This window comes from Ranitomeya variabilis, chromosome 7 (assembly GCF_051348905.1).
Source record: "Ranitomeya variabilis isolate aRanVar5 chromosome 7, aRanVar5.hap1, whole genome shotgun sequence".
In the NCBI taxonomy this organism is placed as follows: Eukaryota; Metazoa; Chordata; class Amphibia; order Anura; family Dendrobatidae; genus Ranitomeya; species Ranitomeya variabilis.
This window is the reverse complement of record NC_135238.1, coordinates 89,203,089-89,230,655: the sequence shown is the minus strand read 5'-3', so window position 1 is coordinate 89,230,655 and position 27,567 is coordinate 89,203,089. Positions and strand designations below refer to the sequence as shown.

Genomic DNA, 27,567 nt, shown 5'->3' with positions numbered 1-27,567 from the left:
TGAGGTGGAGGAAGAGGAGTAGGAGGAACAGGGACCATTCACAGTTATACATCACCCACACACAGCTCAGAGGGTGTGTTCCTGTACCAACAACGGCCAGGTACACAACTGTACAGGCAATGGACAGTTTTGGAGGAGGAGGAGGAGGAACTGTGCTCACAGCAGGGTGGCACTCAAAGCTCATGGGCATCACTGGAGAGTGGCTGGGGGTATACAGAGGACCCAGACCATACATCTCCCACCGAAGAAAGCTTGCCGTTGCCTCTGAGCAGCATGGCACACATGAGCCAATACATGCTGCTGTGCCTGTGCAACGAATGCCGAGTTGCCCGGATTGTTACCACTGTTGATTACTGGGTGGCCATCCTGCTATATCTCTGCTACAAGGACAACATACCATCATTACTTAAATCACTGGCGCGGGATCGTAAAATGCGTGAATACAAGCGCATGCTGGTATAGGCACTACTGGTGGTGTTCCTACCTGACAGTGGGAGCTCAGTGGAAGAACAAGGCAGAGGAGGAGGAAGAAGCCAACACAGCTGGGGTACCCTCACCACCTCGGAAAGCAGGGTTAGTATGGACAAAATGTGTCAAAACGTTCTCAGCACGCCACAACATCCGGCATCACCATCTGATACTGTCCATATTAGTAGAAAGCAGCGTTATAACAACATAGTGGGAGAGTACATGTTCACACGTCTCCACATACTAACAGATTGGTCTTCCCCATTTAACTTCTGGATCTCCAAGTTGAATACATGGCCTGAGCTTGCCCTTTATGCCTTAGAGGTGGTGGCCTGCCCTGCTGCACCTGTACTGTTGGAACATATGTTCAGCACAGCAGAGGGTGTGATCACAGACAGGCGCATCCATCTGACGACAGCCAATATGGGGAAGCCAACATTCATTAAAATGAACCAGGCATGGATCCCACAGGACTTGTCCGTACTTTTGGCTTACTAGACAACTAAGCCAGCCGCACCCAGCCATTGTCATATTCTATTTGCCATTCGTTTAATTTTGGGGCCTCCTCAAATAAAATAAAAAAATAAAAACAAAAAACAAAACTAAAAACAAAAAAACACAACAACAGTGTTGGCTACCTCCACTTCTTCAACCTACACCACCACGTCCACCTCCACTTAGACCTCCGCCTCCTAGTTGTTATTTTTTTTATTGCTCCATGTTCTTTTAAACCCCTTCGCCCCCGGAGCTTTTTCTGTTTTTTCGTTTTCGTTTTTCGCTCCCCTCCTTCCCAGAACCATAACTTTTTTATTTTTCCGTCAATATGGCCATGTGAGGGCTTATTTTTTGCGGGACGAGATGTACTTTTGAACAATGCCATTGGTTTTACCATGCCATGTAACAGAAAACGGAAAAAAATTCCAAGTGTGATGAAATTGCAAAAAAAGTGCAATCTCACACTTGTTTTTTGTTTGGCTTTTTTGCTAGGTTCACCAAATGCTAAAACTAACCTGCCATTATGATTCTCCAGGTCATTATGAGTTCACAGACACCTAACATGTCTAGGTTATTTTTTATCTAAGTGGTGGAAAAAAATTCCAAAGTTTGCAAAAAAAAAAAAAAAAATTGTGCGATTTTCCGATACCCGTAGCGTCTCCAATTTTCGTGATCTGGGGTCAGGTGAGGGCTTATTTTTTGCGTGCCAAGCTGGCGTTTTTAAAGATACCATTTTGGTGCAGATACGTTCTTTTGATCGCCCGTTATTGCATTTTAATGCAATGTCCCGGCGACCAAAAAAACGTAATTTTGGCGTTTTGATTTTTTTTTCCGCTATGCCATTTAGCGGTCAGGTTAATCCTTTGTTTTTGTTGATAGATCGGGCGATTCTGAACGCGGCGATACCAAATATGTGTATGTTTGATTTTTTTTATTGTTTTATTTTGATTGGGGCGAAAGGGGGGTGATTTAAACTTTTATATATTTTTTATTTTTTTTATGTTTTTGAACACTTTTTTTTTTTAATTTTGGCATGCTTCAATAGCCTCCATAGGAGGCTAGAAGCATGCACTACACGATCGCCTCTGCTACATAGAGGTGAAGTACAGATCACCTCTATGTAGTAGAAATGGTCGTGTACTTTGAACGCCGACCACAGGGTGGCGCTCAAAGCATTCGGCCATCAACAACCATAGAAGTCTCAAGGAGACCTCTGGTTGTTATGGCAATGCACTGCTGACCCCTGATCATGTGACGGTGATCAGCAGTGCGAGCACTTCCGGACGCGCGGCCGGGAGCGCTAGTTAAATGCCGCTGTCAGCACTTGACGGCGGCATTTAACTAGTTAATGGGCGCGGGCGGATCGCGATTTCGCTCGCGCTCATTGCGCGCTCATGTCAGCTGTACAAAACAGCTGACATGTTGCGGCTTTAAGGTGGGCTCAGCGCCGGAGCCCACCTTAAAGCAGGGGATCTGCCAGCTGACGTACTATTCCGTCAGCTGGCAGAAAGGGGTTAAATAAATTCCCTAAAAAGACCCCTAAAAAACAAAAACAGTGTTGAATACCTCCTCCCCTGCCTCTTCCACCTACTCCGTCATGTCCACATCCACCACCTCGACTTTTTCCTCCATTTGGAACTCTGCCTCCTGGTTCTAGATTTATTTATTTTTTATTCTATGTTGTTTTAACCCCTTAGTGACTGAGTCAATTTTAACCTTAACCCCTTTCTGTCATTGGATGTACTATTCCGTCCATGTGGGGTGGGCTCTAATTCCCAAGGACAGAATAGTACGTCCAGCGCGATCAGCCGCGCTCACGGGGGGAGCGCGGCCGATCGCGGTCGGGTGTCAGCTGACTATCACAGCTGACATCCGGCACTATGTGCCAGGAGCGGTCACGGACCGCCCCCGGCACATTAACCCCCGGCACACTGCGATCAAACATGATCGCAGTGTACCGGCGGTACCGGGAAGCATCGCGCAGGGAGGGGGCTCCCTGCGGGCTTCCCTGAGATGATCGGTACAAGGCGATGTGCTCACCTTGTACCGAGCGTCTCCTCCCTGCAGTCTCCAGATCCAAAATGGCCATGGGGCTGCATCCGGGTCCTGCAGAGAGGTGACGTCACAGCGCCTGCTCAGAGCAGGCGCAGGGAAGCCTCCCTGCTGTGCAAGTCAGATCGCCGATCTGACACAGAGCATAGCAAAGTGTCAGATCGGCGATCTGTCACTTTACTGTGATGCCGCCCACCCCCCCGGGGCAAAGTAAAAATGTAAAAAAAAATCACATGTGTAAAAATTAAAAAAAAATTCCTAAATAAATAATAATAATTTTTTTTTTTATTGTTCCAATATATACACTCACTGGCCACTTTATTAGGTACACCTGTCCAACTTCTTGTTAACACTTAATTTCTAATCAGCCAATCACATGGCGGCAACTCAGTGCATTTAGGCATGTAGACATGGTCAAGACAATCTCCTGCAGTTCAAACCGAGCATCAGTATGGGGAAGAAAGGTGATTTGAGTGCCTTTGAACGTGGCATGGTTGTTGGTGCCAGAAGGGCTGGTCTGAGTATTTCAGAAACTGCTGATCTACTTGGATTTTCACGCACAACCATCTCTAGGGTTTACAGAGAATGGTCCGAAAAAGAAAAAAAATCCAGTGAGCGGCAGTTCTGTGGGCGGAAATGCCTTGTTGATGCCAGAGGTCAGAGGAGAATGGGCAGACTGGTTCGAGCTGATAGAAAGGCAACAGTGACTCAAATCGCCACCCGTTACAACCAAGGTAGGCCTAAGAGCATCTCTGAATGCACAGTGCGTCGAACTTTGAGGCAGATGGGCTACAGCAGCAGAAGACCACACCGGGTACCACTCCTTTCAGCTAAGAACAGGAAACTGAGGCTACAATTTGTACAAGCTCATCGAAATTGGACAGTAGAAGATTGGAAAAACGTTGCTTGGTCTGATGAGTCTCGATTTCTGCTGCGACATTCGGATGGTAGGGTCAGAATTTGGCGTAAACAACATGAAAGCATGGATCCATCCTGCCTTGTATGGAGCATCTTTGGGATGTGCAGCCGACAAATCTGCGGCAACTGTGTGATGCCATCATGTCAATATGGACCAAAATCTCTGAGGAATGCTTCCAGCACCTTGTTGAATCTATGCCACGAAGAATTGAGGCAGTTCTGAAGGCAAAAGGGGGTCCAACCCGTTACTAGCATGGTGTACCTAATAAAGTGGCCGGTGAGTGTACATTCCTTTAGGTAAATAAAAAAAAAAACAATAAAAGTACACATATTTAGTATCGCTGCGTCCATAACGACCCGCCCTATAAAACTGTCCCACTAGCTAACCCCTTCAGTGAACACCGGAAAAAAAAAAAAAAAAAAACGAGGCAAAAACACTTTATTATCATACCGCCGAACAAAAAGTGGAATAACATGCGATCAAAAAGACAGAAATAAGCACCATGGTACCGCTGAAAATGTCATCTTGTCCCGCAAAAAACGAGCTGCCATACAGCATCATCAGCGAAAAAATAAAAAAGTTATAGTCCTCGGAATAAAGCGATGCAAAAATAATTTTTTTTTCTATAAAATAGTTTTTATCATATAAAAGCGCCAAAACATAAAAAAAGATATAAATGAGGTATCACTGTAATCGTACTGACCCGAAGAATAAAACTGCTTCATCCATTTTCCCAAACGCGGAACGGTTTAAACGCCCCCCCAAAAAGAAATTCGTGAATAGCTGGATTTTGGTCATTCTGCCTCACAAAAATCGGAATAAAAAGCAATCAAAAAATGTCACATGCCCGAAAATGTTACCAATAAAAACGTCAACTCGTCCTGCAAAAAACAAGACCTCACATGACTCTGTGGACCAAAATATGGAAAAATTATAGCTCTCAAAATGTGGTAACGCAAAAAACATTTTTTGCAATAAAAAGCGTCTTTTAGTGTGTGACGGCTGCCAATCAAAAATCCGCTAGAAAATGCGCTATAAATAGTAAATCAAACCCCCCTTCATCACCCCCTTAGTTACGAAAAATTAAAAAAAATTTAAAAAATGTATTTATTTCCATTTTCTCATTAGGGTTAGGGTTAGGGTTAGGGCTAGGGTTAGGGCTAGGGTTACGGTTAGGGCTAGGGTCAGAGCTAGGGTTAGGGCTAGGGTTACGGTTACGGCTAGGGTTAGGGCTAGGGTTAGACCTAGGGTTAGGGCTAGGGTTAGGGTTTGGGCTAGGGTTAGGGCTACAGTTAGGGTTAGGGTTGGGGCTAAAATTAGGGTTGGGGCTAAAGTTAGGGTTGGGGCTAAAGTTAGGGTTTGGATTACATTTACGGTTGGGAATAGGGTTGGGATTAGGGTTAGGGGTGTGTCAGGGTTAGGGGTGTGGTTAGGGTTACAGTTGAGATTAGGGTTAGGGGTGTATTTGGATTAGGGTTTCAGTTAGAATTGGGGGTTTCCACTGTTTAGGCACATCAGGGGCTCTCCAAATGCGACATTGCGTCCGATCTCAATTCCAGCCAATTCTGCGTTGAAAAAGTAAAACAGTGTTCCTTCCCTTCCGAGCTCTCCTGTGCGCACAAACAGGGGTTTCCCCCAACATATGGGGTATCAGCGTACTCAGGACAAATTGGACAACAACTTTTGGGGTCCAATTTCTTCTCTTACCCTTGGGAAAATACAAAACTGGGGGCTAAAAAATAATTTTTGTGGGGAAAAAAATAATTTTTATTTTCACGGCTCTGCGTTATAAACTGTAGTGAAAAACTTGGGGGTTCAAAGCTCTCACAACACATCTAGATGAGTTCCTTAGGGGGTCTACTTTCCAAAATGGTGTCACTTGTGGGGGGTTTCAATGTTTAGGTACATCAGTGGCTCTGCAAACGCAACATGGCATCCCATCTCAATTCCAGTCAATTTTGCATTGAAAAGTCAAATGGCGCTCCTTCCCTTCCGAGCTCTGCCATGCGCCCAAACAGTGGTTTACCCCCACATATGAGGTATCAGCATACTCAGGACAAATTGGACAACAACTTTTGGGGTCCAATTTCTTCTCTTACCCTTGGGAAAATAAAAAATTGGGGGCGAAAATATCATTTTTGTGAAAAAATATGATTTTTTATTTTTACGGCTCTGCATTATAAACTTCTGTGAAGCACTTGGTGGGTCAAAGTGCTCACCACACATCTAGATAAGTTCCTTAGGGGGTCTAGCTTCCAAAATGGTGTCACTTGTGGGGTGTTTCAATGTTTAGGCACATCAGGGGCTCTCCAAACACAACATGGCGTCCCATCTCAATTCCAGTCAATTTTGCATTGAAAAGTCAAACGGCGCTCCTTCCCTTCCGAGCTCTCCCTTGCGCCCAAACAGTGGTTTACCCCCACATGTGGGGTATCAGCATACTCAGGACAAATTGTACAACAACTTTTGCAGTCCAATTTCTTCTCTTACCCTTAAGAAAATAAAAAATTGGGGGCGAAAAGATCATTTTTGTGAAAAAATATGATTTTTTATTATTACGGCTCTGCATTGTAATCTTCTGTGAATCACTTAATGGGTCAAAGTGCTCACCACACATCTAGATAAGTTCCTTAGGGGGTCCACTTTCCAAAATGGTGTCACTTGTGGGGGGTTTCAATGTTTAGACACATCAGGGGCTCTCCAAACGCAACATGGCGTCCCATCTCAATTCCTGTCAATTTTGCATTGAAAAGTCAAATGGCGCTCCTTCCCTTCCAAGCTCTGCCATGCGCCCAAACAGTGGTTTACCCCCACATATGGGGTATCAGCGTACTCAGTACAAATTGTACAACAACTTTTGGGGTCCATTTTCTCCTGTTACCCTTGGTAAAATAAAACAAATTGGAGCTGAAGTAAATTTTTTGTGTAAAAAAGTTAAATGTTCATTTTTATTTAAACATTCCAAAAATTCCTGTGAAACACCTGAAGGGTTAATAAACTTCTTGAATGTGTTTTTGAGCACCTTGAGGGGTGCAGTTTTTAGAATGGTGTCACACTTGGGTATTTTCCCTCATATAGACCCTTCAAAATGACTTCAAATGAGATGTGGTCCCTAAAAAAAAATGGTGTTGTAAAAATGAGAAATTGCTGGTCAACTTTTAACCCTTATAACTCCCTAACAAAAAAAAATTTTGGTTCCAAAATTGTGCTGATGTAAAGTAGACATGTGGGAAATGTTACTTATTAAGTATTTTGTGTGACATATCTCTGTGATTTAATTGTATAAAAATTCAAAGTTGGAAAATTGTGAAATTTTCGCCAAATTTCCGTTTTTTTTCACAAATAAACGCAGGTAATATCAAAGAAATTTTACCACTATCATGAAGTACAATATGTCACGAGAAAACATTGTCAGAATCATCAGGATACGTTGAAGCGTTCCAGAGTTATAACCTCATAAAGGGACAGTGGTCAGAATTGTAAAAATTGGCCCGGTCATTAACGTGCAAACCACCCTTGGGGGTAAAGAGGTTAATGACCAGGCCAAATTTTTTAAATCTGACCAGTGTCACTTTATGAGGTAAATAACTCAGTGGATCCAAGTGACTGTGAGAAATTTTTTGTTGCATAGTGTACTTCATGATCGTGGTAAAATTTGTTCTATATGACTTGTGTTTATTTGTGAAAATTTCGGAAATTTAGTGAAAATTTTGCAATTTTCAAACTTTTAATTTTTATGCCCTTAAACCAGAGAGTCATGTCACACAAAAGAGTAAAATCTCCATGACGATTTGATGTTCTTATTCTAAGATGTAAAATATATCTGATTTTATATATAAATATATACAATACACTTGTATTATCGTTTATATGTTATATTAATGTTTATATTTATATTGTGTATATGTTATACATCTTTTGTAAGATTCTTTCATTGGCATTGTGTCTCGAGGGCAGATCCCCATGACAAAATGTCCAGATGAGTGAATAAGTACATAATTATCAGAGACAGTTATGTAGCATACCTAAGGATAACGACTCACTACAGTTTAAAAAGTGTAAGGTCCACTCCCTATGCGATTTTGTTCCTTTATTTTAATTACTCATATAATTTTTTGATGAAGTAAGGTTCGCTAATAAAATTTAACTTTATTTTTTTTTTCATGGTGCTGGATCATTGTTATGCGCTATAGAGAGAGATCCGGCAAGACTGGCAATAAACCAGCAAAGGCACAGCCACAGACGCAATTGGGGCAAGCAGCCCAGCTAGGCGGGCCCTTGAGGGCCAGGAATACTCTTCACCCAGCTCCCAGAGATGGAAGCGGGACTTTGGCAGAGCCCTTTCCAGGCCCACTGTTGCCTGGTAGCTGGCGTCTGGTGATGCATCCGGTGCCTAGTCAACAACCATTTGTGTACCTCTGCAAGAACCTCTGAGAATGTAGCACAAACAGACCAGGGAAAGAACCCTAAGGAAAAACCCTGAAAAGATAGCTACCAATATTGCCAGCACCACACACCTCCAAAGCACATAGGAACTGCAATAAACAGCAAAGACCTGAGCAGGGAGCAGGGTTAAATAGCCTGCCTGATGCTGAAGGAAATGATCAGGTGTTGAATATCTCCCAATTACCCCAGATAACCCCTCCTTGCTAACTTGTACAGCAGATTGGACACAATCCCACCACTGCCTAGCACCAGACACAGCAGCGTCCCGCATTGCCTGGCAAACAGGGAACACAGCATCCCATGTTCCCCGGGCAGTGAAATCCATGGGAGAAACGGTGTACCGCATCCCAACACAACCAACTACTCCAGGACTCAAAAATTGCCGCTCACTATATTGTCTGCACAAAATATGACCCCCACACTGTCCCTCTTATGGAACATGCTCTTCACACTGACCTCTCCTTTCCATACTGGCCTCCTCTTCACACTGTCCTCTCATACTGTGCCCCCCTACAGGGCTCAGTATTTATACTGTACTCTCATCACACTCCCCCTCCTTGGTATACTGTCCCCTCCTGACTGTGCCCTTACACTGTCCCCCATGCTACGCCCCCACTACTCCGTTTCTATTCTGTGCCCACTCACTTTTCTCCCCCATATTGTCTCCTCTCACATCCCTCCTGTTCGCCATACTGTCTCCTCATATATTTACCCCCTCATTTTCTATACTGCCTGCTCACCTGACTCCCCATACTGTGTCTGCACACATCCCATCACCCTCATACATGTTTCCTCATACATGCCAACCCATTCCCCTGTACTGTTTCCTCATATATGCCAACCCATCTCCCCCTTTGCTCTTCATTTTGTGTCCTTAAATCCCCCCATCTCCTCTACAAATCTCCCCACATAATAAATCCCCCCATTCCCCACACAGCGTCTCATCATTCCCCCATTCCCCACACAGCGTTTCATCATCTCCCCATTCCCCACACAGCGTCTCATCTCCCCATTCCCCACACAGCGCCTCATCATCTCCCCATTCCCCACACAGCGTCTCATCATCCCCCCATTCCCAACACAGCATCTCATCATCTCCCCATTCCCCACACAGCATCTCATCATCCCCCCATTCCCTACACAGCATCTCATCATCTCCGCATTCCCCACACAGCGTCTCATCATCCCCCCATTCCCCACACAGCTCATCATCCCCCCATTCCCCACACAGCGTCTCATCATCCCCCTATTCCCCACACAACGTCTCATCATCCCCCCATTCCTCACACAGCTCCTCATCATCCCCCCATTCCCCACACAGTGTCTCATCATCTCCCCATTCCCCACGCAGCGTCTCATCATCTCCCCATTCCCCACACAGCATCTCATCATCCCCCCATTCCCTACACAGCGTCTCATCGTCTCCCCATTCCCCACACAGCATCTCATCATCTCCCCATTCCCCACACAGCATCTCATCATCTTCCCATTCACCACACAGCATCTCATAATCTCCCCATTCCCCACACATCGTCTCATCATCTCCCCATTCCCCACACAGCTCCTCATCTGCCCCTTTCCAAATTACATCCTGAGAGCCTCACACTGAGTCCTGCGTCCTTATTCCCTTGTACAAGGGTCCATGGTGCAGCCCCTCTCCTCACACGGCTCCATGCTGCAGCCCCTCGGTCCTCGCAGGGCTCCTAATTTCCGGCTTCTCTTCTCCACCAGCAGCTTCCTGCAATTGGCTCCTCCCCTTCAAGAAAGCAACTCTAATTTAGACGCTGCCCTGCAGTCAGATCTTCAATTGTTCTCGTGTTTGTAAGATACGAGTACAATTGAATACTGGGAGCCAGCGCGCTGCAGCTTCTCTGTCAGCTTGACAGTCGGCACAGAGAACAGCTGACTCCCAGTCTGGGGAGCGGCAGAATGCAGCTGCTGGGGGAGACACTGGGGACTGCCACATTAGGCGGCCCGACTGCGCCCCCCTGCTAGCTGCGCCCGGGGCACATGCCCCAGCTGCCCCCCCTAGATACGCCACTGCCGAGATGAGATCCTCAGACCCCTTGTGAGACCATATGCTGGTGTGGTTGGCCCTGGGTTCCTCCTAATGCAGGACAATGCCAGACCTCATGTGGCTGGAGTGTGTCAGCAGTTTCTGCAAGATGAAGGCATTGAAGCTATGGACTGGCCCGCCCGTTCCCCAGACCTGAATCCGATTGAGCACATCTGGGACATCATGTCTCGCTCCATCCACCAACATCATGTTGCACACAGACTGTCCAGGAGTTGGCGGATGCTGTAGTCCTGGTCTGGGAGGAGATCCCTCAGAAGACCATCCGCCGCCTCATCAGGAGCATGCCCAGGCATTGTAGGGAGGTCATACAGGCACATGGAGGCCACACACATTACTGAGCATCTTTTCCTGGTCATGAGGCATTTCCACTGAAGTTGGATCAGCCTGTAATTTGATTTTCCACTTTGATTTTGATTATCATTCCAAATCCAGACCTCCATGGGATTTTCATTTTGATTTACAGTGATAATTGTTATGTTTTATTGTTATGAGCACATTCCACTATGCAATGAATAAAAATTTGCAACTGGAATATTTCATTCAGAGATATCTAGGATGTGGTATTTTAGTGTTCCCTTTATGTTTTTGAGCAGTGTATATCCTTTGTTGGCAATGACAGTGGTCAAACGTTTTTTGTAAGTCTTTACAAGGTTGGCACATACTGTTGGTGGTATGTTGGCCCATTCCTCCATGCAGATCTCGTCTAGAGCAGTGATGTTTTGGGCATGTTGCTGGGCAACACGGACTTTCAACCTTCTCCAAAGGTTTTCAATGGGGTTGAGATCTGGAGACTGGGTAGGCCATTCCAGGACCTTCAAATGCTTCATATGAAGCCACTCCTTCGTTGCCCTGGGGGTGTGCTTTGGATCATTATTATGCTGAAAGACCCATCCACATTTCATCTTCAATGCCCTTGCTGATGGAAGGAGGTTTTAACTCAGAATCCCACAATACATGGCCCCATTCATTCTTCCATGTACACGGATTAGTTGTCCTGGTCCCTTTGCAGAGAAACAGCCCCAAAGCATGATGTTGCCACCCCCATGCTTCACAGTAGGTATGGTGTTCTTTGGATGCAACTCAGCATTCTGTCTCCTCCAAACACAACGAGTTTTGTTTCTACCAAGCAGTTCAACTTTAATTTTATCAGACCATATGACATTCTCCCAATACTCTTCTTGACAATCCAAATGCTCTCTAACAATCATTTTGACCCCATGGGGTGAGATCTTGCATGGAGCACCAGATTGAGGGAGATTATCAGTGGTCTTGTATATCTTCCATTTTGTTATTATTGCTCCCACAGTTGATGTTGCAGCGCCCCAGGGTCCTGGTCATTGCAGTAATGTCATTCTTCCACCAGGAGGAGTGATGTTACGTCTGAAGGCAATAAAGGAGATCTCTTTACCAGGTATCACAAACCATACAACACACTTCACACTCCAGTCCACCAGGGGGAGCTATGCTCCTATCTATTAGGGCACTCCTCACAATTAGGTAAAACTGGTAGTCTGGATAGGAAGTTAGGCAGAAGCTGACTGGGCTTCACCCAGGCAGCACCTGTCAGGCAGACAGAGAGGGAGGAAGAACACCTAATAGCTGCTGACAGAGTGGGTCCCTGACAGGGGTGGGATCCTGTCAGAGGCCTAGACAGAAGGCCACGGAGCTGCGCCGGCCCGGGGTGCGGCAGCATCCTAAGAAAGAGACACGAACAGCGAATTGTATTGTAGAGGGTGAGAAACGAAGTCATAGCAAAAGGAGAGGAAACCAGAAGGAGTTCTGCCCTGCAAAAGGCTGCCTCCTTTCTGAGGCGCAGGATCCGGTAGCCGGAACACCGAGGGAGCAACAGTCTCCAGGCCTTGCTCTAGAGACCAGCAGGACAGATAATTCCACGTTACCTGCCCGACCTATACCCAGGAGGCACGGTGGCAACTTGTGTGGGCTGGGTCGTGCTAGAATCCCTGTAAAAAGCCTCAGGCCGTCAGTCATATGGGTTGTTCCTATCCATCTGGGGGACAGAGAGAAAGACATAACATCTAGAACATCTACAACAGTTGTGAGGACCTTATGAGAGGTTCAGAAGTAAGGTACTACAACATCCAGGCGCTAGAGGAAGGCTACTGATTTCCACCTGGATAAGGGGACTCTGGATTTGCCTTCAGACCGGCTGGACTCTGCCTGCCCTGTGATCTGGTGATCTGGACTGTGGATGCTGAAGCCTTCAGTAAAAAGGTAAAGAGACTGCAACCTTGTGTCCTCGTTCTTCACTGTGCCTCTCACCATCCACCATCTACACACTGGGAAGCCCTGGGGATACACTTCACCTGTGGGAAGGTATACCAACTAGCTGCCATAACATCACCCCAGCGGACCCCTTAGAGCAGCGTCGGTCACCCTGACCGAATACCACAGGTGGCGTCACGAACATATCCCTTTAAAGACCTTTCCCCCATTCACAACGGACGTCCCTAGGGCCACGGACCGGGTCAGCCACCGTGACATCCCCCCGAGAACTGGAGGACCCGGTACCAAGTACCCCGCTGCCCTTGGGGGCGCTCCAATCTCATCACACCAAGCTGCTTGCCTATTGCAGATTCAGTCTTCACAGACTGGTGCAGGGCTACAATTTTGTTTCTGGTGTCCTTCGAAAGCTCTTTGGTCTTTACCATAGTGGAGTTTGGAGTGTGACTGTTTGAGATTGTGGACAGGTGTCTTTTATACTGATAACAAGTTCAAACAGGTGCCATTACTACAGGTAATGAGTGGAGGACAGATGAGCCTCTTAAAGATGACAAGGTGATTTTCTGGATTTGTTTTCTCATTTTGACTCTCATAGTTGTGGTCTACCTATGATGTCAATTACAGGCCTCTCTCATCTTTTTAAGTGGGAGAACTTGCACAATTGGTCGCTAACTAAATACTTTTTTTCCCACTGTATATGAACCCTGTAATTCAACAATCAGAGAGCGTTAAACCATCAAGCCTTTCCTTTCTTCCTGTGGGAACCCATGAACACTTGGCCAACAAATAAAAAAAAAACCATTTGGTTGCTATTTTTTTTTACATTTTGTAGGTGTATTTTTTCTGTTTTTGAAGTTTTATAGAACAGACTTTGGAAGAATTGACAGGTACAAGTAGGATTTTTCTTAAAACGCATTTATTTCCCTACAAAAAAGTCTCCAATTTTATCAAATTAGGCACATAATTATTACAATTTAATTCATGTGACATAGTCACTGGCTTTGTGGAGAAAGGGAGGTACGTGTCACTGCGCATGCAGCAGTCAGTGATGTGAAACCGGAATGTCTTTGTGTTTCCAGCACACTAGGTGCTGAGAGGCTGGTACAGAGGTTAATGGGCTGGTTTTATGTGACCACCCGCAGTGTAGGTGGGAGGGTGCTCACTGTACCCCTTTTCCCTGCAGGACCTGCAGTGTTGTCATGATCACATGACTAGTACATGTGATATATACCTGGACCTGTGGTTCAGCTTGGGTGGTGGTGGAGAGGAAGCCCTCCCATGTAGCTCCAAGGAGGAGCTGAGGACAGTGTATGGTGTCTGCAGGTTGAATCCTGCAGAGAAAGGACTCTGTTGAACTTTGTTTGTTTTGTTTTTCCATTAAGCCAGGAAGGCTCTGCTTTTGTTTTCTGAAGCCTGCCTTGGTCTATGCAGACATTAATAAAGCAGCAGGTGTTTTACTACCACCAAAGTGTTCCTGCATCTACTTGAGGAAGCATTTTAGCGTGTCAACCCCCTCACACCCGTTTTATGTGAAGATCAGATTATAGCATCAGTATTGCGATCTGGCTGTAATACAATGGTAAAGAGAACACCAACAATAGGAAACATGCTTTTTCCAAGTTCATTTTAATCACATGAAAGAAAACCACTTGGTTGAGCTGTAAGGGCTTTTTTCAAATGCGGTAACAACCAATGCAGAATGTGTAAGGCTACTTTCACACTAGCGTCGGGCTCGGCCCGTCGCAGTACGTCGGGCCGAGGTCACCGACGCTAGCGTTGTCTCCGCCGCACAACGGGGGCAGCGGATGCATTTTTCCAGCGCATCCACTGCCCCATTGTGAGGTGCGGGGAAGTGCGGGGAGGTGGGGGCGGAGTTCCGGCCACGCATGCGCGGTCGGAAAAAGCGGACCATCGGGAGCAAAAAACGTTACATGTAACGTTTTTTGCTCCCGGCGGACCTCCACAACACGGCGCAACCGTCTCACGACGGTTGCGACGTGTGGCAATCCGTCGCAATGCGTCGCTAATGTTAGTCAATGGAGAAAAAAACGCATCCTGCAAGCACTTTTGCAGGATGCGTTTTTTCTGCAAAACGATGCATTGTGACGGATTGCAGTTAACGCTAGTGTGAAAGTAGCCTTAGCAAGCAGTTACTGTTAGAACTTTTTACAGTCATGACAATTTTTCCCAGTTATAACATCAAAAAATTCATTAACTGCAACTCTCCAAATATTATCTATGCAATACCGTGTGCATCATGCCATGATTTCTATGTAAAGTGAACTCTCGCAAACTTAAAACCAGTATTTCGGAATATTTGTATGAAATTTCTTATACTAATTGCAAAAAATGTTCAGTTTCCTCTGTAACTAAACATTTTATTACCTGTTACCAACAATGTATTTCATCCTTTTAAGTGTTTGGTCTGGAAAAGGTTTACAGACCCTTTTGTGGGGGAGACATGAGGAGTAGTGATGAGCGAGTATGCTCGTTACTCGGGTTTTCCGAGCATGCTCGGGTGGTCTCCAAGTATTTTGGACGTGCTCAAAGATTTAGTTTTTGTTGCTGCAGTTGCATGATTTGCGGCTGCTAGACAGCCTGAATACATGAGGGGATTTCCTAACAAACAGGCAATCCCCACATGTATTTACGCTGTCTAACAGCCTCAAATCATGCAGCTGCGGCACCAAAAACGAAATGTCCGAGCACGCCAAAATACTCTATGACCACCCGAGCATGCTCGAAAAACCCGAGTAACGAGCATACTCGCTCATCACTAATGAGGAGACATCTCCTAAGAAGGGAAGCTTTCTGGATTTATGACGTAGGATGCAGATGTCCCAGTGGTCTGAACAAACGCTATGAAATTATGTTACATTATTAACACATTCTGCTTAAAATTCTGCAAATTGAGATACTGATTTGGCTTTTATCCTAAGTCATATTACAAGACTCGTTAAAGGGTTGATTGTGACTTCTAGGATCGCTACTTCCAACAGGTGGCACAATAGAGTTCAAGTCCTCTTTTTCTCTGAAGAGGCAATTTGCTTATAATTCTGTCATTCTTAATTGTTTTCTGATGTTGCTTTTACATACAGTTAGTTTCATATATATATTGTAGGACCTATTCCACCATGTGATGTCTTCAATGACTTGTGATTGGTTCATTCAGATATTTAAGCAGTGTATCTATGGTGGGATTTTCAGCTCTGGTTAGATCGCAGTATGTAATCAAAATGCTTTTCTTTCCTTTTAGATGATTTTTTGCCTTTGAGTGCAATGGAAATTTTTCAATTATCTAATACAGAGCTGGAACTATACCCATTTTGAGTTTTCTTAACTTGTACCTGGGATCAGGATGGAGCTCCATGCAACTGGACTGCATTGAGCTTTAATGGTAAACTGGCTATTTCACTTTCTTTGTTGTTTCAGGGGGAAAAAACAGCATACTTAAGAGAGTCAAAACCAAAATGCTATTTTTGCATTGTTTAGGTCGCATTCACACAATTTTTGCATTGCACAAATTCCCATCACATGTGCCAAAAAAGTCTATAGGCCCCTATTAATGTGCGAGAAGCCATATGAGTGTCTTTTTGTCTGTTGGGTTGGCAAACATTGTATAACTTTTTTTCTCAATTGTTGTGTGTAAACTTATCCTTACCCTTGTGTTTTAATATGTTTTGTTATTAAAGATTTTCTACAGGCTTTACATGAGGAGTACATCTCAAATATTACCTCAAATACCGTCCATTGTTCTACTATTATGGCATCATTTCCTCTAGTTTTTAAAGCAGTAACTCGAGGAGCTTCATCTTCATAGACAAATAATCCATCCAATGATTTTGGTGTCTGTTCCCCTGTGAGCACAAAACATTTAATGTTTGTCTTTATACCTATTCATTCAACCTATTTTTACTTTGGGACAGAAAATATTTAGTAACTCAAAAAAGTGCAAATCATTTTTTTGCAAAACTATCCTTACAGGAGGGAAATCTCGAGAGATGACAATTCATTTTCTTTAGGCTGGATTCACATGTCTGTGTTTCTCAGTCCATGCTTGGACTGCAATGCCTAGACTGATCGTGAGTCTCTTGGTCTGAACGAACTACTTAATAGATGTATGGGAGGTAGTTCAGGTTAGGCAGAGCCACAGTCAGGCCGAGTGTTGTGGTCTGAGCACCGACCTTATATTACAGATCTGTGAATCTAGTCGCATCCATGTTATTTGTAACAAGTAGTTATTAATCATGTAAAAACATTTGCCTCTTAACTGTTCTATACTGTTCCTGCCTCTTAACTGTTCTATATTCCAAGACTGTTGTTCGCAATAATCCATTAGATAAAATAAACTTTTTTTTTAAAAAAATTTCCACATCCAAGAAATCCTTTCCCACAATGATCATACTCTGATCAAATTCTGATCAGAGTCTGATTACCACAATTGGACCTCTTTTCTTTGATTGAGGACATGCGGTCTCGGTGCCCTAGACTAATTGTAACTTATGTAAACTAATAGTAAAACACATTAGCATTTGATGGCACAACTACAGTATGCTCACAATCGTCTCAATGTTCCAAACTTATCACACAGTATCTCAATATACCGTAAGTAGAGAATGTCTACAAAATAAACTTACGTTTCAATCCTTCATCTATAAATTGTGTGCTGTATGCATAATCTGTTCCACATAAATGATATCCTGGTCATTGGAATACTTGAATTAACATTTTAATTACATAAGTAATGAAGAAAATGACAAATATTACCTCTGAGCATTTCCCAGTGTACAAAGGAATCAATTAAAGAAAATCCCTGCTTGTAGTAATAGGTTGTCATTTCTAACCAGTCTGCTTCAAGAGCGCTGATTGTTGTGCCTTTTCGAGACACTTTCATTGTGAGGTTGCCTTCAATGTATTTGCAGCCACTTAGATCATTTTCCAAGATGTTAAACACTGCATATAATGTTTTGCCTACTGAAGAAAGCAAACAAATCATTGTAAGTAAACTGTAACCACAGAGTGCAAATCGGACTACCATGATGAGGAAGGGAATTACATCCACTTTCGAAGGAACAAAATGATTTTAAATACACTGCTGTGTACAATGCATCAGTATGATCAGCATGTGCAGTCAGAGTCTGCAATACAGATCAAGTACACAAAATTCTCCATGTTGCATCCACCAAAACCTGTGGCTCCATTGCTTTAGCTCCTGCCTGTAATGTTGAAAATTGTCTGTTCAAATACTGGGAGAACTCAGAAGTAAAATTAAATTTTTGTGAGTGCCTTTTCATATTTTTAGTAGTTTTATAAGAACAAAAAGTCTGACTTTTTCGTCACCCCTAGTATAAAATGGACATAGTAATACATTGTTCCACACTAAGCATGGAGAAGAGAACTGTCAAAGAACACAAAACCCAAATTGTTGAAAACTATTAACAATCTCAAGGTTACAAGTCCATCTCCAGAGAACTTGATGTTCCTTTGCCCATGGTGTATAACATAATCAAGAAGTTTACAACTCATGGAACTATACAGTAGCTAATCTCCTTGGACGTGGACAGCAAAGAAAAATTAATGAAAAGTTGCAATGCAGGATAGTCCGGATGGTGGATAAGCAGCCCCAATCAAGTTCCAAAGAAATTTAAGATGTCCTGCAGGCTGAGGGTGCATCCGTGTCAGAGAACTGTCGAAATTTTAATTACATGAAAAGCTATGGTAAGAGACCCAGGAAGACCCAACTGTTGACACAGAGTCCCACAAAAGCTAGACTGCAGTTTTCCAAAATGTACATGAGTACGCCGAAATCCATCTGGGAAAGTGTCTTGCGGACAGATGAGACACAGATAGAGCTTTTTGGTAAAGCACATCATTTTACTTACGAATTGGAAGAGGAAGATAGTTTCTGGCACAACAGTCCAAGTCAAATCACAATTTTATTGAAAGGATTAAAACATGGTTGTAACTACACATTTTTGGCATGCCAGGATGCCCTTAGTTATAGGATATGAAAAAAAAGACGCCTTGGTATGCTAGACATGCATCAGGCTCTGCGGTTCCGTTTTAACCATGTTTTAATCCTCTCAATAACATTTTCATTTTACCTGGATGGTTGTGTCGGACACTACCCTACTCTTCGAATTCGTCAGCTGCAGTCAACAGCAGGTACGGCACCCACCAATGTCTATTCCACTGCAATGGAACTCTATACACCACCAGCATGGTCAGCTCCAAAAAACCCTTCTACTCTACTCCTTGGCTGCAATGAAACAAAGAGTGAAAAATTTAAAGGGGTCTGAATACTTTCCGCACCCACTGTAAGTCAGAAGGCCGTAAGCCAGGGACTGCCTGTAGTATAACATAATTACCATAATATAATGTAATTTGTCATATAAAATCATATACAGTATGTATTTTTTATCAGACACATGTCGATTAAATAAAAGTGAGAAGAAACCATATATTTAAGAGGAGCACCTTTAGGAATCAATGCAGCACCTTCCCTTCCTTTTTATTCTAACCTCTACTAATTATTATCTGCAGGAGGAGTTTGATCACGTAGACTTTAGCTAAAACCATATGCACATGTTGAGTATTTGGGGAGTTTTTTACCTCAGTATTTGTAAGCCAAAACCAGGAGTGGGTGATAAATACAGAAGTGGTGACGTGTTTCTATTATACTTTTCCTCTGATTGTTCCACTCCTGCTTTTGACTTACTAATATTGATGTAAAATACTGATCAAACATTGAACATGTGAACGTGGCCTGAGCCTGCATTTGTATAGGAGACATTACGAAAGGCCGTCGTCGGCAGACCATGTCTTTGTTTCATAGCTTGATAGTTTTAAGGTTGAAATAGGACACAAGTCCATTGGGTTAAAACTACAACTTAACATGACAGTTTTTTAAGATGTGTAGCCCATTTCAGAACAAAGAACAAGTTCAGTTCCTTGTCAGGTTATTTTACAGGAAGGCTCTAAATATGCAGCTTATATGTGGATCCTTAATGCATTCCTGAAATTCAGCTCTGGGACTGCATTCACACAGGTGTGTTCTTACTCTATTTGAATACATTTTAGTAATGAAAAGAATATTGAATTCAGTCATGTGGATGAAGAAACATCTAAGACAATGTGCCTAAATCATTTCATTATTTGCTATTTTTCAAGTCAATTTTCTATATTTTATTTTGTGGTATTCGCTCACATATTTTTGAGGCAAATTCATCAAAATGGTGCATAGTCCGTGACTTGGATCAAAATCATTAATGTCACAGAAATATACAGACAGGGGAACAGCCCCATAGATTATAATACACAGAACACATATGTGACTCATGGACATCTGAAGGAGGCCTTATAGCGGTGTGCTAATATAAATGCTTCCATTCAGAACAGTAAGTTAGCATGTTGTGCTTCCCTTCTTTCTACAAAATATCGTAATCACTCACTTGTCCTTCTACATCACGATTCCTAAAATATTTTGGTTTTGGATGAGGTACAGAAGCTGTGAAATGTACTGTAGGGATACGGACTGTCTTGCCCTGTTCCTGCCCCTGAAGACAACCGTGTGCGATTACCATCATGCGTTTTTTTAAGTGAAAGTAGCGTGTGTCTAATGTAATGTATTATGGTGATGTATAGTATATAAAGTGTCAATGCATAATGTGAATATAGCATCAGGGTAAGCTTAGGACCGCATAGAATATAGCATAGGATATAGAACACGTTAGCATGTAGATAGGGAACGGTTAAGTTTAGGTTTAGCCCAGTGGGAGGGCACTAGTGCTGAAAAGAAGGGGGCACTTCATGGTTAGAGGAGTTCAGGGTCAGCTAGTGAAGTGTGGAGTGAGTTCATGTTCAGTTGCGATGGGTGCTAGGGTCAGCATGTGCCACTTGTTGCAAGCAGTGGGAGGAATTACTGGGATCCCGAGCTGCCAAAAAAATATTTAGCTACAGGGCAGATATTTTACACTGGGTTTTGTCTGCCACACGGATCGCATATCATTGCGCTCAAAATTGTGCCATTTCAGGCCTCCATATATTTTTTGTTGTTGTTGTGTCTTAGCCTACTCATTGACACAATTTAGCTGGGCAAAAAAAAATACAGGCCAGATATTTGAAAGTGGGCTACAGATCAGACGCCTCATCTATCTGTGGGCTACAAATTGTGGCATTTGAGACCTCCATTCAACTGTTTTGGCAGTCTGTTACTCTAGCTCTATACACTGTTTTGCGTTAAAAAAGCAAAAAATACTGGCCACACATTGAACAGTGTGGTATCTCCGTCAGACGCCTCATCTATCTGAGGCCTACAAAGTGTGGCATTTGAGGCCTCCATTCAACTGTTTTTGCTCTCTGTTACACTAGCTCTATACACTATTTTGCATTAAAAAAAATACAGGCCACATAGTGAACAGTGTGGTATCTCCGTCAGACGCCTCATCTATCTGTGGCCTACAAATTGTGACATTTCAGGCCTCCATTCAATTTTTTTTGGCTGTGTCTTACCCTAGTTATTGACAACAGTTTGCTAAAAAAAATTGTTACCTACAGTCCAGATATTTTTAAACTGTGGTTTTCCCGCACACGGATCACATATATGTTCACTTCAAATTCAGCCATTTGTAGTGAGCGTGGAAAATATTGTAGTCCATTTAAAATGGGCAAGCTTTGGGGAAGTGGACGTAATTGTGATGGTGCATGCAGAGGCCGAGACCGTGGGCAAGCTGAAATTGTGCCACAACAAACAACCATATCTTCTTGCCTGACCTTCCTGTCCAAATTATTAGGGGACCACAGAACACCGCTATTGAACCCAGAGCAGTGTCAAAAGGTTGTTGGTTGCATAGCGGATAATGCTTCCAGTCACTTTGCCACCACCATGTCTTCCACACGGTAAAGATAGAGTAGCCGTGAGTCTGGACCGCATATTCTTCACCCTGATCGTCCTTCCTCCCACCATGCCGAGTGCCCGGAGACAACTGATTCTACACTTGAACACTCCGAAGAGCTGTTTACTTTTCCATTTATAGATACAGGCCTCTCGCCCGGTCCACTTCAAGCAGGGCAAGATGAGATCGTATGCAGCGATGTATAAATATTTCAGCAGCCACGGTCACACGAAGGCGACGGTGGGAACGTGCCACAAGTGGTGAAAAATGATGAGACACAATTGCCAGAAAGTCAGAAGGAGGACCAGGGTGTGGAAGTTGAAGACAAGGTGGTAGATGATATAATAACTGACCCAACCTGGCAGAACATGCAGAGCGAGGACAGCAGCACACAGGGGGAGGGAGGTGTGTTATGACCTGGTGGTTACGGAGCGGTACTGAGATGACCTGGTGGGTAAAACCAATCATGGACAAACTTAGAGGAGGTAGCAGCTCCACAGACAGTAATCACTGATATGACCTAGTGAATACGGAGCAGCACTGAAATGACCTGGTGGGTAAAACAAATAATGTACTAGCTCTGAGGAGGTGGTAACTCTACTGACCGCAATCCCTACTCCTAACACCAACACTAGAAATAGCCGTGGAGCGTACCTAACTCTGCCTAGACGCCTCTGCACAGCCTAAGAACTAGCTACCCCTGAAGATGGAAACGGAAAACTATCTCGCCTCAGAGAAACCCCCAAAGGAAGACAGCCCCCCACAAATATTGACGGTGAGTGGAGAGGGAAATGACAAACTCAGAAATGAAACTAGATTTTTTAGCAAAGGAGGCCAATACTATCTAAATAGACAGAGATAGGAAAGGCTACTGTGCGGTCAGTATAAAAACTAAAAAGTCCACGCAGAGTTTACAAAAAATAACCACCACACCGACTCACGGTGTGGAGGGGCAAATCTGCGACCCCAGAGCTTCCAACTAGCCGGAATATTTCATAATGACAAGCTGGACAAAAGAGACAAAATTAAACCGAACAGAAGGTCATAAGCAGGGAAACACCCAAAAACTAGCAGACTTATCTTAAGCTGAAAATGGACTGGCCAACAGAGAACTTCCAGGAAAGAACTGAATCCACAGGAAATACATTGACAGCTGGCATCCACTACAGCCAAAAGCCCAGTAAAATAACAAAGGCCAGGGAACCGATTAGTGAACGCAGCTGCTAAGTTCCACTTGAAACCCCCAGAGGGAGCCCAAAAGCAGAACTCCCAAAAATACCATTCGCAACCACAGGATGGAGCCCAAGAACAGAATTCACAACAGAGGTGTAGCACCCCAACAGGCAGGAAGAAGCAGACAGAAGGCGGGCAACCATTCCCTGTAACACCAACACGACGGAAGTTGCCAGTCCAACTGTTAGGTCTTCTTGAGTCTGGTTGTTTTTTAAGACTCTGCCGATAACCTCAAACAGTCCATTTGCACCACCTGCCATGCCTGCATCAGCAGGGGTAGCAAAACTACCAGCCTGACCACCACCAGCATGATTAGGCACATGGCAGCAAAGCACCCGACTTTGCGGGCTGAACACCAGGGTCCAGGAACACTGTCTGCGGGTGACACCACTGCTTCTTCCGCTGTTGGGAAGCCAATCCCAGGGAAGCCAATCCCCTGTCCAAGGTGCCTGTGAAGATGCCTCCTGCCCTGCACCTATCGTTGCACACACTCAACTAGCACCATCATCAAGCACATCCATGTCCTTGTCCCAGCGCAGCCTTCAGTTGTCCATACCCCAGTCCTTGGAACACAAGAATAAATACGCAGCCAACACCCCACAGGCAACAGTACTAAATTCACAGATTTTTAATCTGCTTGCGCTCGAAATGTTGCCTTTTAGGCTCGTGGAGACGGAAGCTTTCTGCAAACTGATGGCGGCGGCCGTCCCAAGGTATTCGGTCCCCAGCCGTCACTATTTCTCACGGTGTGCCGTCCCTGTATTACACAAGCACGTGTCCCACAACATTAGCCGTGCGATCAACAATGCTGTTACTGGGAAAGTCCAACTAACCACGGACACGTGGACAGATGGCACACTGATGGCACACTGGGATAACATAGTGGAAGCCGGGACCCAGTCAGATCTTGTGATGGAACACATCCTCCCAACGCCGAGGACTGCGAGCCCTACATCAATCAGGGTTGCCCCCACAGTCTACAGCTCCTGCACCTCCTCCTCTTCAGCCTCCATTCCCAAAATGACCACATCAGTCACAAGCTGGAAGCACTGCAGCACTGTCTCAGCCAAGTGGCCACAGGCTGTGCTGAAGCTAATATGCATAGGTGACAAACCGCACAATGCTGAAGAGTTGTGGACAGCTCTGAAAGAGCAGGCAGATCTGTGGCTGACACTGCTGAACCTACAGCCAGGCATGATCATGTGTGACAATGGCCAGAACTTGGTGGCGGCTCTGAGGCGAGGCGAGTTCACACACGTACCATGCCTGGCTCATGTGCTTAACCTCGCTGTTCAACGCTTTCCCAAAAGCTACCCGGAACTGCCGGATCCGCTTGTGAAAGTACGCCGCTTGTGTGCCTATTTTAGAAAGTCAGCTACAGCTTCTGCCGCCCTTGCCGTGCTTCAGCAGCGTTTGCAGCTTCCGGCTCACTGACTGGTGTGTGATGCCCCCACACGTTGGAACTCTACACTGCAGATGTTGGAAAGGATTTGTGAGCAGAAGCGGGCAGTTGTTGACTATAAGCATCAACAAGGCCATCAGTATTCAGTTCAGACTCCACACATAAGACCTCAGGAGTGGACATGAATGTCAGACATATGTGCCATCCTATAAAACTTAGTCTTAGGCAGACTGAAGACTGCGCACACGAGGTAGATTTAGGGTGGTTTATTGAAGCCTACGCGTTTCAAGAGCTATCTTGCTCTCTTCTTCAGGGCATATAGTACAACACACAAATATGGGGTATATTTATACAAAAGGGAAGGGGAGGGGCCCCAAGGCCCTTGTATTATGATACATAAACACCTTTAAAACACATATTAATAACATATAAAAACATTACTCTTTATTATTTATAACCTAGGAACATTAATTGATATAAATAGAAAAAATAAATTTAAAATTTAAAAATATAAATAAGCCCTGAAAAAAAAAACACATAAGTAACCTAATGGGTATTCGAACCGGGGAACTTTGTATAATAATTCTATTGTTTAAGCTATTGTAGTCCTTGCGCCACAGAATACTGATAAGTTCTTTATTAATTTCTCTTGTGGAGATAAAAAAATCTGAAAATGATCTTATGGGCAAAAGAGCAAAATATTGCAGAAAAAAAAAACAAAAACAAAAAACAATATATGCCGTTATTAATTACTAAAAAATTGCATAGAGTAATTGTTATTATAAATTATATATAGTTAAAAAATATTAAAATTATTACAACATGAGTAGTACTAGAACCATCCCATGGGACCAAAAGAAAAATTGTTATTTGGAATGAGGCTCAATGATAGGAACCACACTTCAATTAGAGAATTTATTAAGTCACAGGAGGTCTGACATTACATTTAGCCCTTCAGGCTCCAGAGAATTCAAGGTATATATCCAAAAAACCTCTTTCTTATTAAGTGACTGTGTGCGATTAGGGACATGTGCAGGAACGTGATCAATGGGGTGAACATGAAATAATGAAGGATTACTATTATGTGAGATGCTGAAGTGTTTGGAAAGACCATGTTTGAGATAACCTATTTTAATATTGTGTCGATGGGAATTCATACGGAGGTGAAGTGGTTGTGTTGTCCTGCCAACATATATCTTGTTGCATGGACAAGTAATAATGTAAATAACATAGGAGGTAGTGCAGGTGAAATGGTGACTGATTGGAAAAGGGTGAGGAAAAGAGGAGTGTTTAAATGCTGTACTGGTATGTGCTATGATACCACAGCACAAACATTTCTTGTGAGAGCATTTGAATATACCTGGTTTTAGTGAAGAAGGTGATTTTTTCAATTCATCAGGGAGTCTGCTAGGTGCCAGTTTATTTTTCAAGCTGGGTGCTCTCCTAAAGATAATTAACCTTGTAGCCAGCCCAGAAGAATACACCTGTAGTTTTGTAACCACATTCAGCACAGACCACAAATTCATTAAAAAATCTATCAATGAGTTGTGGCATATAGTAAGAGAGGATAATATACTGGGAAAGCTGGTGCCACAACATCCTAAAATTATCTTTAGGAGAGCACCCAGCTTGAAAAATAAACTGGCACCCAGCAGACTCCCTGATGAATTGAAAAAATCACCTTCTTCACTAAAACCAGGTATATTCAAATGCTCTCACAAGAAATGTTTGTGCTGTGGTATCATAGCACATACCAGTACAGCATTTAAACACTCCTCTTTTCCTCTCCCTTTTCCAATCAGTCACCATTGCACCTGCACTACCTCCTATGTTATTTACATTATTACTTGTCCATGCAACAAGATATATGTTGGCAGGACAACACAACCACTTCACCTCCGTATGAATTCCCATCGACACAATATTAAAATAGGTTATCTCAAACATGGTCTTTCCAAACACTTCAGCATCTCACATAATAGTAATCCTTCACTATTTCATGTTCACCCCATTGATCACGTTCCTGCACATGTCCCTAATCGCACACAGTCACTAAATAAGAAAGAGGTTTTTTGGATATATACCTTGAATTCTCTGGAGCCTGAAGGGCTAAATGTAATGTCAGACCTCCTGTGACTTAATAAATTCTCTAATTGAAGTGTGGTTCCTATCATTGAGCCTCATTCCAAATAACAATTTTTCTTTTGGTCCCATGGGATGGTTCTAGTACTACTCATGTTGTAATAATTTTAATATTTTTTAACTATATATAATTTATAATAGCAATTACTCCATGCAATTTTTTAGTAATTAATAACGGCATATATTGTTTTTTTTTTTTTTTTTCTGCAATATTTTGCTCTTTTGCCCATAAGATCATTTTCAGATTTTTTTATCTCCACAAGAGAAATTAATAAAGAACTTATCAGTATTCTGTGGCGCAAGGACTAGAATAGCTTAAACAATAGAATTATTATACAAAGTTCCCCGGTTCGAATACCCATTAGGTTACTTATGTGTTTTTTTTTTTCAGGGCTTATTTATATTTTTAAATTTTAAATTTTAAATTTATTTTTTCTATTTATATCAATTAATGTTCCTAGGTTATAAATAATAAAGAGTAATGTTTTTATATGTTATTAATATGTGTTTTAAAGGTGTTTATGTATCATAATACAAGGGCCTTGGGGCCCCTCCCCTTCCCTTTTGTATAAATATACCCCATATTTGTGTGTTGTACTATATGCCCTGAAGAAGAGAGCAAGATAGCTCTTGAAACGCGTAGGCTTCAATAAACCACCCTAAATCTACCTCGTGTGCGCGGTCTTCAGTTTGCCTAAGACTATTACCTCCAGCATCCTTTTGGATTCTTGTGGAGACCTGCTGCTACGATTATGCCTTCTTGGGAGTTGTGACCCAGTTTCACAACTTCAATAGGTGAGCACATTCCCTACAAAGGATTGTATGTGTGTTTTTTAAACAGTGTGACACATTGGGGGCGCCTTGTCTTTTTTCTTTTATCCTATAAAACTTTGGAGACTCCACCAAGATGGTGAGCGGAGATGACGCCATAATTAACATCACCATCCCGCTTCTCTGTATTCTGAAAAGCTCTCTGCTCACAATGAAAGAGAATGCATCGCAGACGGAGTGTTATGATCCTTAGTGGTTGAGGATCACAAATTACTCCAGCTAAGTAACAAACATAGGACAAACATAGGACAAGCTCTAGGGAGGTGGCAAACTGGACTGACCGCAAATCTGAACCTATCCAAACACACTAGAAGTAGCCGGTGAACGTGCCTAAAAATCCTAGACGTCTCGAGCCAGCCTGAGGAAC

The 27,567-nt window shown here is 43.4% G+C and overlaps 1 protein-coding gene across 2 annotated transcripts in view; it reads right to left on the bottom strand.

Annotated features, from left to right (window-relative positions):
• The window catches only part of RFTN2 (raftlin family member 2), a 203,782-nt gene that overhangs the window by 54,811 nt on the left and 121,404 nt on the right, over positions 1-27,567 (bottom strand). The window contains exons 5-6 of one of the 2 annotated variants that reach the window (XM_077275392.1): positions 17,466-17,672; positions 16,434-16,555 (exon numbers count right to left, since the gene is read on the bottom strand). In XM_077275392.1, the coding sequence (XP_077131507.1) occupies positions 16,434-16,555; positions 17,466-17,672 (329 nt within the window). The remainder of the gene's footprint in view (positions 1-16,433; positions 16,556-17,465; positions 17,673-27,567) is intronic. The other variant, XM_077275393.1, reaches the window with a different exon arrangement.